Source organism: Pteronotus mesoamericanus, unplaced genomic scaffold (assembly GCF_021234165.1).
Source record: "Pteronotus mesoamericanus isolate MK-2021 breed Mesoamerican mustached bat unplaced genomic scaffold, CSHL_Meso_final scaffold_36, whole genome shotgun sequence".
Taxonomy (NCBI): domain Eukaryota; kingdom Metazoa; phylum Chordata; class Mammalia; order Chiroptera; family Mormoopidae; genus Pteronotus; species Pteronotus mesoamericanus.
Genome location: NW_026555313.1, coordinates 13,062,595 through 13,082,007, shown reverse-complemented (window position 1 = coordinate 13,082,007; position 19,413 = coordinate 13,062,595). Strand labels below are relative to the sequence as shown.

The following is a 19,413-nucleotide window of genomic DNA, read 5'->3' as shown; positions in this document are numbered from 1 at the left end:
CTACTATATGCCAACAACTACGTCACCAGGAAATGTGAAAAAGTGACAAAAGTCAATCATTGTCCCCTCTGTGTAAGTGAGGGAACCTAGTTTTCTTATACATCACTGAATCCCTTATTTTTAGCACAAGGCTAGTGCAGAAGAAATGTTTATTAACTAAAAAAAGATGTAAACACTACAGAAGAATATGGGGGGAAGTTGATTTTTAACAAGGAGAACGGGAGTGTCAAAAAAGGACTTCCAGCCCTGGCCAGTGTGCACCCCTGGGGGTGTGCAAGAGGCAACCAACTGATGTTTCTCTCACACATCGATATTTCTCTCCCTTTCTCCCTCCCTTCCCCTCTCTGAAAATAAATAAACCCTTTTGTTTTTGTTTTTTTTAAAAAGAGGACTTCCAGGTATAACATTTGAGCTTAACCTTAAAGAATGTTAAATAGTCTCCCAGAATTGGGGTGAAGGGATACAGGGAGGGCATTCCAACGATCAGCATGAACAAAGATAAGGAAGCATGAAAGTAAGTGGCTGGTGTGGCTCAGTGGATTGAGCACCAGCCTGAGAACCAAAGGGTCACCAGTCTGATTCCCAGTCTAGAGCACATGCCTGGGGGGAGGGCCAGGTCCCCAGTAGGGGGTGCGAGAGAGGCAACCACACATTGACGTTTCTCTCCCTCTCTTTCTCCCTCCCTTCCCCTCTCTAAAAATAAATAAATCTTTTTTTTTAATCTGAAAAAAAGGCATATTTTGTTCAGTATTCATGGAAGGTAGGTAAGTCTCAGATTATAAACACCTCTGGTTAGTCTAGTCATTCCACCGTTCATTCTACTAGTATCCGAGGGCTATTATGTTCTACGTATTGTGCTAGGTACTAACAATATGGGAGTAAAAAAAGACAGTTTCTTCCCTTATGAAGCTTATTGTTTCATCCACGAGTTCCTTTAAAACAAAGACACAGGCTTCTCTATCTACAGACCTCTCACCACATCGGCCTTGTATTTACTAGAATAGAAAAGAAATTGCTATTTGTCTAAATTAAATTTGACATTTTAAAAGGATGATCTAACATGAATAACTTAATAAATATAAATATTCAGTACCTCTTTACAACTGGAGAAAAATACAATACTCTTCTTCTTCAGGTGACTTCTCAAAAAGGAATATAGTACACTTATTTTTTGCTGCAGCTCACAAACTATGTAGTTCTGTTCCAAAGTGGCAGGGGTGCTTATGGAAATAAAAGGAGGAAAAACGTTAAATATATGCCATGTTGGTAACTTTGAAATCCAGACCAGGAAAAAAACACAAATGTTAACAGCTGCGTGCCTCTCAAACACCTACCTACCTATCTCTATGTCCCTCTTTCTCTTTCTCCACGCTACCCCCCTCCCCGCCCTTCCCCCAAAACAGAACTTCTCTATTGTCCTTTAGGAAATAAATTCAACACATCACTAAAATATATTCAAAATCCCTTAAAGATTATATATCAAAAATACACACACACACACACACACACACACACACACACACACAGTGGCTGCCTCTGAAAAGGTAGGGTCAAGGATCAACTGAAGGGGCATGAGGGAACTTGCCGAGTTAATGGCAATCTTTCACATCTTAACAGGGGATTGGGTTACATAGATATACATATTTATCAAAACTCAGCAAACATACTTCTAATTTGTTATTTCATTGTGTGTAAAAATTACAGCAAGATAGAAAATCTCTGTACATACTGAATTCTGGTTAGTGATACACGCACTGAAACACCTGGGGAAAGTGTACAAGATGGCTTCAATTTACTCTGAAATACACTGAAAATGAGGTAAGTGCACGTACAGTTTAGACAGATTGGGAAAGTGGATATTAAATGAATGCTACTATCATTATGTGGCATGTAGATAGTAGGTTAGGTGTAAGATGTTCACTGTAAAATTCTTCCAATTGTGCTGTTTGAAATTTCTCATAATAAAATGTTGAAAAGACATATACATACATTTACCCTTTGAACTAATAAGAATACTTTTTGGATTCTGTCCTCCACAAAATACTAATAAACATACAAAAAGAGATGGCATTATTTATAAAGCAAAAAAAATGAAAATCAACCCACATGTCCATCACTAGGGAACTTGCAGAATAAACTACTATATATGTACACAATTAAGCATCATGCAGGTGTAAAAAAGGAATGAAGAATCTATCCATATATTGCTGTAAAGTGACCTCTAGGATATATTGTTAAGAGCAGAACAGTACATAGAATTTGGTACCTTCATCTAGGCTGGGTATACAAAATATACATACATATTCATGCACACAGGCATCCTTGTGTGTCTGCTCATACTTTAAAAAGGGGAAGACAAACCAAAAACTAAAAATAGGTTATCCATAGGGGAATATACAGAACCAAGTTAATAGAATTTAAAAAACAAATAAGCCTAAAGATATATCAAGTTGATAGCTTAATGACAAAGGAATTTGGATTATTACATTCTTACTGGGATATTTAAAGAAAAAAAGAAATGCAAAGAAATCTTAAATGTTCTTAAGTAATCATGTTGTTAGCAATATTACTGGCGTTATCCTGAAATTTTAGATATACTGGTAAATGGAATAACTGAAATGCATTATGAAAGGTGTTTGGCATAAGAAAAAAATGCATATATATATATATATATATATATATATATATATACATACACACACACACACACACACACACACACACACATATATGAGGGGAGACCCCAAAAAAACTGTATTTATAAAAAATTGTGTATTTTTCCCTACATATTTAAACTTCAGTCACCTTCAAAGCATTCTTCATTTGATGCAATAAACTTATTAAGATGTTCTTTCTAGTGCTGAAAACAGGTTTTGAACTCGATTTTGATGTCTTTCAGTGCTTATGCCATTTTTTGTTTCCAACCTCTTCCTCATCAGCAAAATGTTTCTCTTTAAGGACTTTTTTCATCCAGAGGAACAAAAAAAGTCACTCGGGAAAAGATCAGGTGAATAGGGAGGGTGGGACACAAGGATCATGACGTTTCTGATCAAAAACTGCTAAACACTCAGCACAGTGTGAGCAGGCGCGCTCATAATCCCCCAAAATGACATGGGCGAACACGTTAAAAGAGTCTTCAAAGAAAACACTAAAGCCAAATGTAGCCTCTCACAACAACACCAACTACTACACTGATTGAGGTGGGTTCCTAGAACACTCACCTAGTGGGGGAAGCCTGTACTACAAGGGCCCCACCATCCTCCAGAAGATAATTGGTTTTCTGGGGGTGTCCTCCCATTGTAAAAATCAAAGAGGATAAGTGAAAGATTTTAATCTTTAAAAAAGTATTCTCTCTTAAAAAAAAAAGTAAAAAAACTATCCACTGAAAAGCCTGAACACAATGACCATCTCCCTAGCACCTAGACTATGGTCTCTAAACACCAATTCCTGCCAAAAGAATTTTTTATGGAATGGAAACATAACATGGACCTAGAACACTAGAAAGCATGGAAGTCAAAACCACTGGGATGTGTATAAAGGATCCAGGTAGCAACTTAAAGAACTTCCCATTAACCAAGTTTGGGATGGTATAAGATACTTTGAATATTAAAAATACAGTAATAATTTCTATTGAAGGACAATTTAGTATTTTTAAATATATGAGTTAATATCAGTAATTAGTTTATCATAAATGTCATTAAGTCTACAAGTTCATTTTAATTTTTTAAACACTTGCTCACCTTTAGAAAATGATACAGAAGCAACTCTTTAGGCTAAAATCTGTTAAGAGAATGAAGCATACATTCTGGTATTCTAACCTTGAAAGAATTGTACCTCATATAATCAAGTAGTTGGTATGAGAAAAAATTCTGATATAAATGTACTCCAGTTAAAAAAAATAGAATTGCCATTTTGCAAATCCTAATGAACTAATGAGTTAGAACTGCTAAAATTATAAGGTTACAAAAACCATCATTCCTTTCATAGAGGGACTATTTGCATCAGATTAATCCTTTGGCCTAGAGCATTAACTATAAAAGTTGAATTAAATATAAAACCAAAGACAGTTCCATTTTCAGCTTTTTGAGGAAATTCCATACTGTTTTCTACAGTGGCTGCACCAGTCTGCATTCCCATCAACAGTGTACTAGAGTTCCCTTTTCTCCACAGCCTCACCAGCACTTGTTTGTTGATTTATGATGGCCATTCTGACCAGTGTGAGGTGGTATCACACTGTGGTTTTAATTTGCATATCTCTGATGGCTAGTGATGTCGAACACCTTTGCATGTGTCTATGGGACCTGTATATATCCTCCTTGGAGAACTGTCTATTCAGGTCCTTTATCCATTTTTTTTAATTGGATTGCCTTCCTGGTGTTGAGGGAGATGAGTTCTTCATTATATTCTGGAGATCAAATCCTTGTCCAATGTATCACTGGCAGATATTCCTCCCATACAGCTAGCTACCTTTTCATTTTGATGATGGTTTCTTTAGCCATGCAGAAGATTTTTAAGTTGATGTAGTCCCATTTGTTTATTTTTTTTCCTTTATTTCCCTTGTCCTAGGAGATATATCAGCAAAAATATTGCTTCATGGGATATCAGAAATTTTCCTGCCTACATTTACCTCTAGAACTTTTACGGTGTCATGACTTATATTTAAGTCTTTTATCCATTTTGAGTTTATTTTGGTGTATGGCTTAAATTGGTGGCCTAGTTTCATTTTTTGCATGTGCCAGTCCAGTTCTCCCAACACCATTTATTGAAGAGGCTATTTTTACTCCATTGCATGCTCATGCCCCCTTTGTTGACTCAGCAATTCCACTGCCGGGAATATACCCTAAGAATTCTGAAACACCAAATCAAAAGAACTTATACACCCCAATGTTCCTGGCAGCTCTATTTACAACAGCCAAATGCTGAAAACAGCCTAAGTGCCCATCAGTAAAGGAGTGGATCAAAAAACTGCGATACGGTTACACAATGGAATATAACGCAGCAAAAAGAAAAAAGGAACTCCTACCTTTCGTGACAGCACAGACAGAATTGCAGAATACTATGCTAAGTGAGATAAGCCAGTTGGTGAAAGACAAATATCAAATGATCTCACCTCTATGAGGAACCTAATGCACAAAATAAACTAACAAGCAAAAAGCAACTAGAAGCACAGAAACATGGAACAGACTGACAGTGACCAGAGAAGGCAGAGGCTAATGGTGGAAAGAAGGGGAAGGGACTAGTCTAAGAACATGTATGAATGATCCATGAACATGGACAACAGGGTGGGGACTGACTGTGGGAGCAGGGAGGTGGATTGGGAGGGGGAGGGCAAAGGGGGAAAATGTGGGACAACTGTAATAGAATAACAATAAAAAAAATCTTAAGTAAAAAAAATAATAAATAAATAACAAAAGAAAAACAAAAACTGTAGGCATCAGAAAGTAACCAAGGCAGTTAGGAGGTACTAAAGAGAAAATGCAAATGCCCTGGTGCAAGCCCCATATTAATCTCCACTTTTCCCTGAAAGCACCTGTTGATATGCAAGACAGATGAGAGATAAAAGTAGCAGCCTTTGAACTAAATATGTCAGTTCAAGCTCTTAGAGAAGGAACCACAAAAAACTGAATCTAAAATTCTTCGTACAATTTTCCCAAGAGTCTGTCAACTCCTAAACTCAGCACACAAATGAGTGACAAAATGAGTGAAAAACATGCAAAAAGTAAGAACAGGGAAACTCAGAGCTGAGCAGAGATCCTTGGCTGTCTCACAGTGTCATGAAGTTCAGAGCCTGCCAAGGTAAAGGGCTCTGGTAAATCCCCCTCTCTTCTAGTTGAGATCCCCAGTAGGGCTGGGCCTCAGAGTTAGGGATACCCCAGGACTAAAGGCAAAACAGAAACAGAATAGCCCCAGGGTCTAAATGCCAGGCTAGCCCAGATCAAAGTTCTCTCCACATCTCTTGCCACAAAGACATCATTCTTGGTTCTGCTAAGAACTGAAGATAAGAAAATCTTAAAAACCACACACTACCTTCAGAGAACTGTCAGCTGCCTTTAACAAAAAAATGGAAGTTAGCATACAACTGAAAGAGATCCTTGGACTAAATAGAGAAAAAAACCTACCAAGATATCCTTCAAAAATAAAAATAAAATAATTTGCAGAAAAGTCAAAGCAGAATTTTCACTAGTAAACCTGAACTATAAAGAAATTCTTTGAGCACAATACAACAAACAAAAAAACACCTGAAAAGAGTAAGTTTTTGGATAAGTCTAAAAAAAATAGTGATGTTTCCAACAGTAATAATAATGGCTTATGGAGCTTAAAGTAAATGAAATTAAAACACTTCACAATGAAAGCACAGTGAAAAGGAGTAGGCTAAGTTAAATATAAGTAAATTCAGTCCTCCAGTAAGCAAAGTCAATCCTCCAGATAAAATAGAAATAGAACTATATGTTGCTTACAAAGACGAATCTAAAATAAGGACAAATACAATGTAGAAAGTAAAAGATTCACCAAGCAAATACTAACCAAAAGAAAGTTGCTATAGGCAGACTAATAGCAAACTAGAGTTAAAGACAAAAAGTATTAGTAAAGATAAAAAGGAATACTTCATAATGATTAGTGATTCAAATTAACAGAAAATGAAATATTAAATTTGTATGCACCCAAAAATATAAGCTCAAAAACTCCATCTCAAATTTAAAATGTTTCATAATTCACCACAGAATCAAACTTATATTCACTGTAAAACACAGCAAATCACTGCAGAACAAAGACAACTATTTTCTCTTTAAAGAGATGTAGAAAAACCATGTCACATATAGAATACATGTATAAAAAAAACACACTGGTATACTTTCTTAGTATATTCTGAAACACAACTTCAGAAAGATCTAAATTTTAACTTTTTTTTTATCCTTCACAATTTGAGAGTAAATACTCCATAATTCCTTAAAATATTCCTGACTATATTCCTGACTATGGTTTCTCAAGGTATATTAACCAAATTGCTAAGTTGCTAAAGAGGAAAATTCAGTAATGGCATTAGACAAAATTCAAAACAGCATCTGCTTTTTATAGAGCTTCTGGAAATTTTAAGATTACAGAGCACTGTACTCATTATCAAATAACCTGCAGTTTAATAAATTAGATCGTTTAATAAATTAGATGCAGTTTAATAAATTAGACTCTAAAATGCTTTTGGAAAACCACACTTTTTAGTAATGATGGAAGAGCATTTTGAAAATCATTTATGAAATAGTCTTTGCATTTAGATTTTTGAAAGCTACAAATAACCAACTATTATCTACAAAAATTGGGAACGGAAATAATATGTACAATTAACTTGATATAAAGTACAAAAGATTTTAGAGGCCATCTTATGATTGATAAATTAGTATCTGGTAAAGACACTAATGTGTTTAGAAAAAAAGCAGAAAGGAAACAGCAAAGAAGCAAAGAAGAAAATCAAAAGACCTACAGTCTTTAGATTATCAAATTAATTGTACCAAGAATTTCAATATTTATCTCAATACTTTACAGAAACCAATGTCTTATCAATAGTAAGCCAAGGAAGAAACTATACTTCACGTGTCCTTTGCTATTACATTCCAGAGTTCTTGATAACCAAAGCTACCAGTACTCAGATTTCCCTAAGTTTATCCATTAGGATCACCTAGAAGCATAAAGCTTTGCCTCTTTAGCTTTCTGTAACTTTACATCACCATGAGCTAGGTCAAGGTCAAACACTAGAAGCCAGAAGGAAGTGGCAAGAAATATTCCAAGGAATGGAAAGCAAAGGCCTGCAACCAAGACTGCTCTACCCAGCAAGGCTCTCAAATGGAAGGCGAAATAAGGAGTTTCCCAGACAAAAGAAGGCTAAAAGAACACACCTCCACCAAACCAGCATTGCAAAATATGCTAAAGGCACAGCTTTAAGATGAAGAAAAAGTTTCTATGACTACCCAATTCCTTTCAGAGTTGCCAATACTTGATAGTACCAATATTTTTAATACTTATTAATCTGATTGTGACAATGATGTTATTTTAATTGTTCCTTTACTACGTGTTGAAACTAAACCTGTTTTCGCATTTATCTTGCCTATTTCTATTATTTTTAAAAAAGCTCTAAATGACTTTTCGGTATTCTTTATCCATTTATTGATTAAAGGTTTGTAGAACTTTTTTCCCTAAAAAAAAAAAAACAAAAAACAAAAACCTATTAACCATGTTTTACATGTGTTGCAAATAGTTTCCTATTCTATTCCTTGTCCTTTAACTTTTTTATATGTTTATTCCTACACAGTCTTAAATGTTTAATATAAGTCATATTGTCAATATTTACTTTATAGCTTCTGGGTCTGAATATTTTACTTCAGGTCATGGAAAATATTAGTTCTATTTTCTTTTAAAACTCCTTATATTCTACATATTGATTTTTAAGTCACCTGAAAATTTCTCATATAATGTGTGAAACAGGGCTCTGTATTTGTTTTATTTCAAGTAATAGTGTTCCATGCACCTTATATGTTGAATAAGCCTTATCTACCCATTGATTTGAAATATCAACTTAATCGTATATTATATTGTTAGACAGATATATACATTTGTCTCTAGAATGCTCATTATATTTCATGATCTACTTGATTATTTCTGTGCTGGTGTCATGTTGGTTTAACTGCTGAGACTTTATAATGGTTTTAAATTTTTTAATATTTTATAATTAACTTTGACATTAAAAAAATAAATAAAATCAATCTGCATTAGGGAAGGGAAGGGGAAAGGGAAAAGGGGAAAAAGGAGAAAGGAAAGGAAAGGGAAGAAAAGAAAAAAAGAGAGAAATGGAACTCCTACCTTTTGAGACAACATGGATGGAACTGGAGAATACTAAGCTAAGTGAAATAAGCATGCTGATGAAAGACAAATACCGTATGATCTCACCTATAAGAGGAATTTATTCAACAAAATAAACTAACGAACAAAATAAACCACAGACACGGAAACATGGAGCAGGCTGAAAGTGACCAGAGGGGATGGGGAAAGAGGACAATGGTGGAAAGAAGGGGAAGGGACTAGACAAAGAATATGTATGAATGACCCATGGACATGGACAAGAGAGTGGGAATTGACTGTGGGAGCAGGGGTGGGGGTGGGATGGGTGGAGGGGGTAAAGGGGTAAAAATTGAGACAACTGTAATAGAAGAAACATGATTTATAAATTTAAAAAAATAAAAATAAAAATGTAAAAAAACAAACATATTTCCCCCAACCCATTATCACACACACTCTCCCTCTTTTACACTTTTTACTGTCACATAAACACACACAGCTCTCCCATTTTAAGTGAAACCAAGACAAAACAAGAGTTGCTGGAACATTTTAAGCAGAAAGGTACTTTGCTAAATATTAATGCATTTGGTAAAATGTGTTCCATAGCACATTAGTCCTGCACTATGCAGCTATATAAAACGACTCCAGACCTAATTAATTTTGGTAAATGTAGGAAGCTATATTCATCTCCCACTGCTCTGGAGAATTACAATGTCTATGAAAATAGTAAAGGTTCTGAGAAGTCTCGAAGAAGAGTGTTTTACTTTTAACTCAGTATTTGCTATTTATCTATAAAGAAATGCATTACCCCACACCATGCCGTTCTACATGGGATTTTTGGTGAATAAATACCTGTTAACATCTTATGAAAAAATGTTTGCTCCCCAGACTACATTTTGTAAAATATGCATTAGCATATTCTCACATTTAAAGATGCAGAGAATTTAAATACTTTTCACTAATATATTTACTATGCTCTGCATATCTAGTAACACATAAAATGGTGTTTTCTTTCCTAGAAAAGGAGTATTAATTTGAAATGTCAAATTCTTACACGAAAAAGAGAAAACACTGATTCTGATTGCATCAAATATGGTTTCAAATAGTACACACCTATATTTTGCTTTTTCGTGAACCCAGACATACTCAGGGTTTTTCAAACTCAAGCGTGCAAGGTCCTTTACAGATTTGGTTTGTGTTGCTGAGAAAAGCAAAGTCTGACGTTTCTTGGGAAGATTTTCAATAATAGCATTCATAGTATCAGCAAAGCCCATATCCAAGATCCTATCTGCTTCATCAAGAACTAAAAAGAAAAAAGGCAAGTTGAATTACATTTAAAATATACATTAGGCTAAATGCAATGTGGTACCCTGGATTGAATCCTAGAACAGAAAAAGAACATTAGTAGAAAAACTAGTAAAATTCAACTAAAGTCTGGAATTTATATTATAATAATGTACATCTCTTATTTTTAACAAAGGTACCACAGCTATGTAAAGATATTATACTAGGGGAAATTAGGGGAAGAGTATAGAGGGACTCTGTACAATCACTGCAACTTTTCTATAAATCTAGAATGATTCCAAAATAAAAGCCGATTTAAAGCATACACATTAGGAGGCCTGGCTGAGTAGCTCAGTTGGTTAGAGCATCAATCCAACAAGCCAAGGTTGTGCATTCGATCCCTGGTCATGGCGCACACAAGAAGCAATCAATGAATGCATGGATAACTCTCTCCTCCCTCCCCTTTCTGTAAGATCAATAAAAAAAATTTTTTTTTTAAAAGAATACACATTAGGTAATATCAGTGGTTCCTTAAAAGATTTATAAAAAAATCTTAGCAGTTTCACATACTGAAGTATCTAATTTCACATGAATGTTTATAGTATTCCAACCAATTTTGATTTTTTTAAATCTAGCTGTCCTCTCTGGGTTTAAAACCTATGTACCAAAAAAAAAAAAAAGGTGTGTCAAGTTATTTCTCAAGTTGTCTTTCTTCAAAATATTTATTGAATAAAACATTTCTATCATTAAAATTTATGAGGGTTCTCTCCCAAGTCTGAGTTTTTTTCATTAGAAATTCATTAGACTCACCTAACATTTGGAGATTAGTTGCATGAAAACATATTGTTTCATCCATGTGTTGAAGAAGCCGACCCGGTGTGCAAACCAGAATATTTATGTTATTGATCCTCTCAGCTTCATGTTTCAGATCCTGAAAACAGTTGCTTCTTTTGATTACACAGACACATCACTGAGCAGCCTGTATAGCAAAACTATAAAAGCCATCTGTATGTGGCATTTTATCATAGCAATGTAGGTACTCCAGAAACATATGTAACTTCTATTTTTACAGCACATCCAAATTTCTGGGCCAAATAAAAGTTCTTAGTGAAAACCTAAAGAGCTCAGAGTTCCTCTAGACTCTTAATCATATGCAGAATTTGAATATATGAATGCTCCAAGTCTTGATTTTCTCTTAGAACTGCCAGAACCAACTTAAAAACCATAATAATTCCCAGGACCCAGCGGCAATGAACAGACTTTCTGACACCAGTCACTGTGCCTCATGGACCCGGGGCCGGGGGTGGGGCAGGGGGGGTGAGTGGGGAGTGGGGGGACAGGGGGAGGGGAGCCCACAGACACCTCATCTCTCTATATTCTAGAAGTTCTCTTCTTGAAATGAAAATCACAAAATGTTCATGGTTAAAGCTGGGTGAAAGGTACATGAGTATATGAGTGTTTATGATGCTCTTTTTTCTTTTTGTGTGTGTTTGCATATAAATTCAAAAGTTAAGTATTTATCCTTACAGTCTAATGGAGACTCTAGCAGAGACAAACATTCCAGGTATACTAGAAGGTAGAGCAGAATTTGAGCAGCAGGCTTTACCATGACCTAAAATAAGAATTCCTCTAAACTATGTCTTCCTTTCTTCTGCTGCTGACTCAGCAATGTTCTCAATTATTCAACCTCTCAGATACCGTATTTTGCCGTGTATACTGTGCTCCCGTGTATAAATGTGTACCCATATTTTTGGCCCAAACTTTCAGGGAAAAAAATCTTTTGTTTTAATTTTTTAATTCAATTTTTTTATTTATTTCTATTTAGAAATAAAACCAATTATCATATTCCAGAATATTATTTTGCATAGGGGTATAATTACTGCTTTCTAGAGTTACACTTTTAACACATAAGCATAAATAAAAGAATTAAAAACATTTGTGTAGATATGGAATTAGTATTACCCATGTATAATGCGCACACTTATTTTTCCCCAAAAAATTTGGGCAAAAAAAAGTATACATTACACACGGCAAAATATGGCACCTTATTAAAAGGAATTAGTCTGCATACTGAAAGGATAACTTTCCCCATGTACATTAACAAACAGATTTACAGGGTGGTTAAAGTAAATCAGTCTAAGAGCCAGACTAATTCAGATACCCTGACAAAACTGACTTTCTGGACCTACAAAATTGACAATCAAACTCTAAACAACAATAACCACATCAGGATGCTACCACCTCATCTAGGGGGTCAGCCTGTCTATTAAGATAAATCTCCCACTCTTCTCAGTCAACTGCCACAGTGCTCCAACCTAGGTTACAGAATAAAAGAAAGGACAAGAACAAAAGGACAAACCTTCCCACCAATGATGAGACCAGCAGAAAAGTCATGATTCTTTCCTACTTTTCGGAGAACCTCAAAGGTTTGATATGCTAGCTCTCTCGTAGGTGATATAATCAAAACCCCCAGCCCATCTGTTGAGGTCCACTGCAGACGATACAAGGCTTCCAGCACCTGAAAAAAAGACAGCAAATTCATGTTTGGTAAATCCTTAGAGAAGGCAGCTTTTTGATTCCTGAATCAACCACGCCCCTCCAATCCAGGCAGCTTCCAGGCAGAAGGCATACCACTCACAAGTATTATCCAATGAGAAAGAAGAAATTGCTTACTTTGTTTTTCCTTCCAACCACCAGAAGCACCTCCACCGAGTCATAAAGGGAAGTGAAAAGAAGCCCCGCAGCAGCTCGCCTGCTGCTAGAGCCATGCCATGAAGACATTGGAAATCAATGAAAAGTATGTGTACCCACAGACCATTAAAACAGATTTCAGAAAAACATGTCACCATTTTCTGAACAGAAACCACATTAAAATAAACCCACATCTTTGCAGCTACTGTAGTTATACAGTGACAATTTTCTAGTTGTGGAGTGGCACATTATAAAAATTAGGATTTAAGAGAAAAATGGTTTTGCAATACTTGGAACAAAAAGTTAAATGTGATTCTTTCTGAGCCAATTATTTTGCAGGAACTAAATTATGAAACCAAATGCTTAACTGAGATATAAGTGAATTTCTAAGAGGCTCTATTGTTTTAGTGCTGTAAAGGACGGATATCCATGTCCCAGAAAAGTCTCAAGGAGTAACCCAATATTCTCAAAGTGAGCATACTTCAACTTAATTCTAAACAAATGGCAAATAAAATGTAATTGGTAGGTTTGTAAGGAGCAGTACAGAAACAGCATCCCCCGCCAGTCTTACAGCAGAGCAGAACCATTCTAACTACCACCCTGGAACAGCTCATATCCTTCAGGAATGTAATTGCTTGTCAAGGCACAATAATTCATTCAATAAGTAATTGACTGCTCACATGTAGAAGGTGCTACGTTAGGACCTGGGTGAAGAACACACTTGTCTGATAAAGCTTGCATTCTAGCCAGGAAAATTCAAAATGAAGTAACTCTTGATGTAATTAAGTATCTCTAGCTAGGCAAAGAATGTTTTAAAATCACATAATAAAGAACCTGACCCAATAAGAATAAACTACTTACCGGAACAAGGAAAGCCAAAGTCTTCCCAGATCCAGTTTTCGCAGCACCAAGAACATCTTTACCTTGCAAAGCCAGCCCAATGGTCTGCTTCTGTATCTCAGTTACCAAACGGTATTGGGCTTCTTGCAAACCTGGAAGTGTGAAGAGAAGGAGAATGACAGTTTAGGAAAACTGTAGAATTACGGGCTGAACTGTGCACCACCTCCTTATATGTTGAGGCCCTTACATCCCCAGTACTTTAGAATGTGACTGTATTCAAAGACAGGGCCCTTAAAGAGGTGATTGAGGGCCTGGATGAGTAAAAGTTGGTTAGAGAGCGTCATCCCAGCCAAAATTGTGAGTTCAATCCCTGGTCAGGGTATATGTAAGAATCAACCAATGAATGCATAAATAAGTGGAACAACAAATCGTTGTTTCTCTCCCCCTCCTCCTCCTTCTCTCTCTCTAAAATCAATAATAAAAATTAAAGAAAAAGTGATTGAATCAAAAACCGCCCATGTGGGTGGACTCTAATCCAATCTGACTGGTGTCCTTATAAGAAGAAAAAATTTGGACAAAGAGACATTAGGGATGTGAGTGCATAAAGGGACAACCCCAAGAAGAGGCAGCAAGAGGGTAGCCATCTGTAAGCCAGGAAGAGGCCTTCTGTAAACCACTATGACCCTCTGAAGAAACCAACCCTGCCAGCACCTTGATCTCTGAACTTCCAGCCTCCAGAACTGAGAGACAAATTTCTTTGTTTAAGCCACCCAGTCCGTGGTATATTGTTGTGGTGGCACAAGCAAACCAATAAAAAAGGTATCACATATTTGCTTGTTCTCTTGCTTATTTTTATTTTAACATCCTTAGGATTCATTTTAATTATACAGAGGCCCAAGCATCTTGTTTTTTCACTACTGTTCTTTTAACTAGTCCAGAAAAGATGATAATGACAAACTGGTAAACCTTAATTGAATTAATATTGTTTCTTTTAGGTTTTTGTGATGTTAAAAATTACTCGCTATAGTAAGATTTTTCAGGCTAAACTTTTCTAAACCTTTTGCCATTTATAAAAAGCATCAAGGTTCTTTGAGAGGGTCCTAGACACCAAGTTCCAACAAACCAGCAGCTGCAGTTGTTACAGTTCTGTCTTCAGCTTCACATTGTTTCCATTGGCCAATAACGCACTAAGTCATCTCCCAGTTCAAAGCATTCAGAAAATATTGCCAAGGCAGATGCACCAGAAATGGACACCTGATTTCCACGACAAATATGGCAATGCTGTATTAGCTAGTGGAGCTACTTTCTGTGTTGCTAGATGGACATGTACAGCAACACAAATTGGAATAGAAGGGAACCTGCCCCCTGCTGGCAGAGTCACCCCAAAGGAATGGAGAAATCAGAAATCACACCAGCTGGGAAGACTGTCTCAAAACCAACTCATAATTGATGTCAAGTGAACACACTGTATACCCAATAAAATATGGCATGACTGAAGAAATAAAGTACATTTAAAACCTTCCCTCAAAAAAAAGCATCAAAAAATCCAAAATGTCCCAAGATTATTTGCCTACCTTTCAATGTTTTCTTAGATAAGGGGAAATCTGAAAATCTCGTAATTTCATTTACATTTATCTGAAAAGAAAAAGGGGACTATGTCAAGTAAGACGAAATAACATACTACATAACTAATTTGCTTTATAACAACCTTTTTTGGTTTTGGTCTACATTGTGCTGCCTAGCTCACCATTGGTATTCCAGGATTAAATTCAATCATCAAATCTAACTGAAAACCATTATCCCTTTTGAAAGGAAGCATGTCTTGAGGAAGCTGTTATCAAAAATATTAAGTTTGTAACAATTTCAAAGGGCAAAGAAAGAAAAAACCTTCATCGACTTAACACATATACTACTATAATACTTTGAACATTTTCACCTCTAAAATGTTAACACAGTAAATCATCACCACATCAATTTTAGGAAGAAAATTTACTTTTAGCCAATCCTTCAAGGAATATCAGTTTAAGAAATAAGAGGTAAAATGATTATAAACCACAGACCATGATGAGAATAGTTCTATTTACATACTTTGGAGAATAGATTTAAGTTAGTTGAAGAAATATATCTTGTTAGCACAAACCTTTCAAAGTTTAACCATAAAATCAGTGGCATGTGAAATCCAACCTGACAATTACTCATTTGGGAGTATACTGAAGGAGGAGTATTTAATAAAAAACAAGGAAAGTGTCTCTGTCATACTCTGAAGCCACAGTAAGTTAACACTGTATCTTTCAATTTTACATTATCCATGTGTATTATTGATGTTCTTTATTAGCATCAACCAAATTTTTGGAATTTCATTCTGGCTCCTCAAGAGAATTCTTTTAAAACAGATGCTAAAAGCAAAAACTACTGTTCAGATTTGGGAACCGGCTGCCAAATTATTCATGATTCAAAAGGGGAACGTTGCATTCATAAGGTTCATTTATTTAAATTACACTCTACGCAGTAAGGGATGACAGCTTGTATTTCATTTTACAGTCTACACATCTCCTTTCCCAAGATTTTTACTGCAGCCCACACAGTATGACTCTCTGGCCCCCAATGCTGAAATCACAAACATTAAAACATTGCCTAAATCCCTACAAATCATTCTGGATAACATTGGAGAGAAGACAGAATCAGTGTACTAGTATTAGAAGGAGAAAATTCTCTCATTTAGAAAGTAATCTTCCAAACAGGACACTAAAATTAGGTGCAGTCCATATAGTCCACCCTGGCACATGTGCTATTAACAGCTAAAAAGCTGTTTTCACAGAGGATGGAATGTTTACAGAAGCAAGACAGACAACACACTCTTGAATCCCTCTTAGAAATACAGTACAGGCAAAGGGGATATTCAAACAAAATATGCCCATCTTTCTAAAATCCATTAACCTTGAAGGAAAGTCTGAAAGAATAAAACTGTTCCAGCACTCTACCAACCATGACAGTGTAAAGCTATAGACTACAGTCTTAGAAAGGAGACACACACACACACACACACACACACACACACACACACAGGACAGTTTTACTTACTAAGGCTCTAGAACAGGGGTCAGCAAAATATGTCCCACAGGTCCAATCCAATTTGATGCCTATTTCTGTAAATACAGTTTTACTGGAGCACAGCTACAACCATTCATTTACATATTGTCTATGCAGTTGTGACAGAAGAGCGTGCAGCCCACACCTATTACAGGCACACCTTAATGATACTGCAGGTTCAGTTCTAGAACACTACAATAAAGCAGGTATCCCAATGAAGGGAAGTAATCTTTTTGTTCATGGAGAATCTTGCCTTCAATTTGTAAAAAAGGAACACATGTGAGGCACAATAAAACAAGATATGTCTGTACTGACTGACCCTTTACAGAAAAAGTTTGCTGACCCTGTTCTAGGAGACTCTCAATTGTGTTCCCAAGAATACTCAAAAACCACAACAGATGATGGCTATGGTTCCTACAAACAAAATAACACTCTCATTCCCATTCCCTTCATCTCTTTCTTAGAAAAATCATTCCTATCTTCCCAACCTTCACACGCCCTCTAATATCTGTAGCATTCTTCCGAAATCAAAGAACAGATGTTTCAGTGGTGGTACCTGTTAAAGACTAGCAACGGTGGTGAGTAAATTGGAGGAGGCAGATTGAAGAACAGGGTGGATTATCCCTTAACTGCTCTCCTATTACAGACACACTCATTGTATTGCGCTCTGCTTACTGCGCTCTGCTTTACTGCACTTCACAGATGTTGCGTTTTTAACAAATTGAAGGCAAGACCTCCACAGGCAAGATTAGAACTCGCTTTATTGTGATGGTCTGGAATGAATCTGCAGTGTCTCTGAGCTCTGCCTGTATACTTCTTACAACTCTTCTTTCTCACAAAAATGAAAAATGCTTTTACATCCCAAAGCCAGAGAAAAAAAGCATAAAAATCTAGAATGTTCCACCTATTTGTAATCAATAGTAGAAAAGCAATCTGCTTCAAATTATACCAGACAAAATTCTGATTAAGAAAAATCAAATCTGGATTACAATGCAGAGTGCCAATACAGCACAGCTGATTACTATATAAGTCTAAATCAATCCCAGATGCAGAGAGTTTAAGTCATTCAGCAACAGTGAAAAGAGTTGCTCAACATCTCTCAGAGATTCAGTCCCCAACTCTCCATCGGTCCCTCCAGAACACACCTTTTATGTGGTGGCCTTAGAAACTTATCACCCAGTTCTCCCACTTCGAGGGGCACAGTTGGCTGACAATGCCAGCAGTCACTCCCTAGGTCAGCCACTGAAAATGCCATGCTTCCCTGGCCCACTCCCAATGGCTCAACACCGCAGCACCAGGGCTACAGACACATTCCAGCAGGACGGGAAATTCCTCTCATGGACAACTTTGGCTCAAGGATACCCCCGCCACCTGAAGCTTTCTTCAAACTGTGCTGCAATCTGAGACACTCTACCTGTTCCTCCTTCCATCCTCTCTCCTTTCCCCCGCCTATTTCTGTTCCCTCTCGTTCATCTTCAGACATTCCTCTGCCCCCCAACACCCCCTCCCCAGCCAAGTAAATCTCCAATTCACTTCATCCCATCTTGGCTCCTGCTTCTCAGAGGACCCAAGATCTAGATTGTGCCAAGAATCTCCTACCTGGTCTCTTGGCCTCCAGACCATTTATAGTGTGGTTATGTTCCTAACTGCCCCTCCCCTGCCCCTGAAACACCTCACTGCTTCCAGATAGAGCCTCCGAGCATGGCCTCTATAAATGTCCCATTGTTGCTGTAACAAATTACCACAAACAGTTGGCTTAAATCAACATAAATTTATTAACCTACAACTATGCAAGACAGAAGTCCAAAATGAGTCTCTCTCAGCTAAAGTCAAGGTGTTGCCAGGCCTGCATTCTTTCTGGTGACTGCAGTAGAGAATCCATTTCCTTGCTTCCATTTCCTTGTTTTTTCCAGTTTCTAGAGGCTGCCCACTTTCCTTGGCATATGGCCCCTTTTCCATCTTCAAAGCCAGACAGCAATCAATGAATGAGCAAGTCTCTCTCATTTCACAGCATGTGACACTGACTCTTCTGTCTCCGTCCTCCACATTTAAGGATCCTTAGGTGATTGATTATGTTAGGCTTAACTGGATAATCCAGATCAATCACCCTATTCTAAGGTCAACTGATTGGCAACTTTAATTAGCCCATGCCACATAACTTATTCATAGGTTCTGGGGACATCTTTAGGAGGCCATTAATCTACCTACAACAACCTCCTAAACAATTCAGTCTACCTCCAACCCTCTCCTCCAACCTCATCTGAAGCCAGCCCAGGAACACAAACCATACTCCAAAGAGTAGCTCCCACCTCAGAGAACACCATGTATTTTTACATCTTTTTGTATTTCTTCATGTTGCTCCCTCCTCCTTCATTGTCCTTGCCAATTTCTTTTTACTGGAGAACACATCATTCAAGAACTAGTTCCACTCATGGCTACCCCAAACCACTGGACAGTTTGCACATTACACAAAGGCCTCTGGTAAGGCTGAGGTGTGGGGCTGAAATCCAACCCACATTCATCTCCTCAAGCCAGACCCAAGGCTACAACCACCAGGAGGTCAGATGCCCAGAAGAAACACATTTTTCCAATTCATCTCTCCAGAAGAGGGCGCTGTACAGGATAACACAACCTTTTTTCCCCCTAATTAAACCATCCTCTAACACTACAACACTGCATATT

The 19,413-nt window shown here is 36.9% G+C and overlaps 2 protein-coding genes across 2 annotated transcripts in view; one reads left to right on the top strand and one right to left on the bottom strand.

The window, feature by feature from the left end:
- Positions 1-19,413, bottom strand: part of DDX10 (DEAD-box helicase 10) — a 286,609-nt gene that overhangs the window by 262,569 nt on the left and 4,627 nt on the right. The window contains exons 2-7 of the mRNA XM_054592588.1: positions 15,216-15,276; positions 13,663-13,793; positions 12,470-12,628; positions 10,921-11,041; positions 9,940-10,129; positions 1,094-1,220 (exon numbers count right to left, since the gene is read on the bottom strand). Of these exons, the coding sequence (XP_054448563.1) occupies positions 1,094-1,220; positions 9,940-10,129; positions 10,921-11,041; positions 12,470-12,628; positions 13,663-13,793; positions 15,216-15,276 (789 nt within the window). The remainder of the gene's footprint in view (positions 1-1,093; positions 1,221-9,939; positions 10,130-10,920; positions 11,042-12,469; positions 12,629-13,662; positions 13,794-15,215; positions 15,277-19,413) is intronic.
- On the top strand, positions 13,957-15,101 carry LOC129086072 (cytochrome c oxidase subunit 7B, mitochondrial-like). Its single transcript, XM_054592587.1, has 2 exons — positions 13,957-14,014; positions 14,719-15,101. Exons 1-2 carry the CDS (start codon positions 13,957-13,959, stop codon positions 15,099-15,101), a joined length of 441 nt encoding a protein of 146 aa, XP_054448562.1.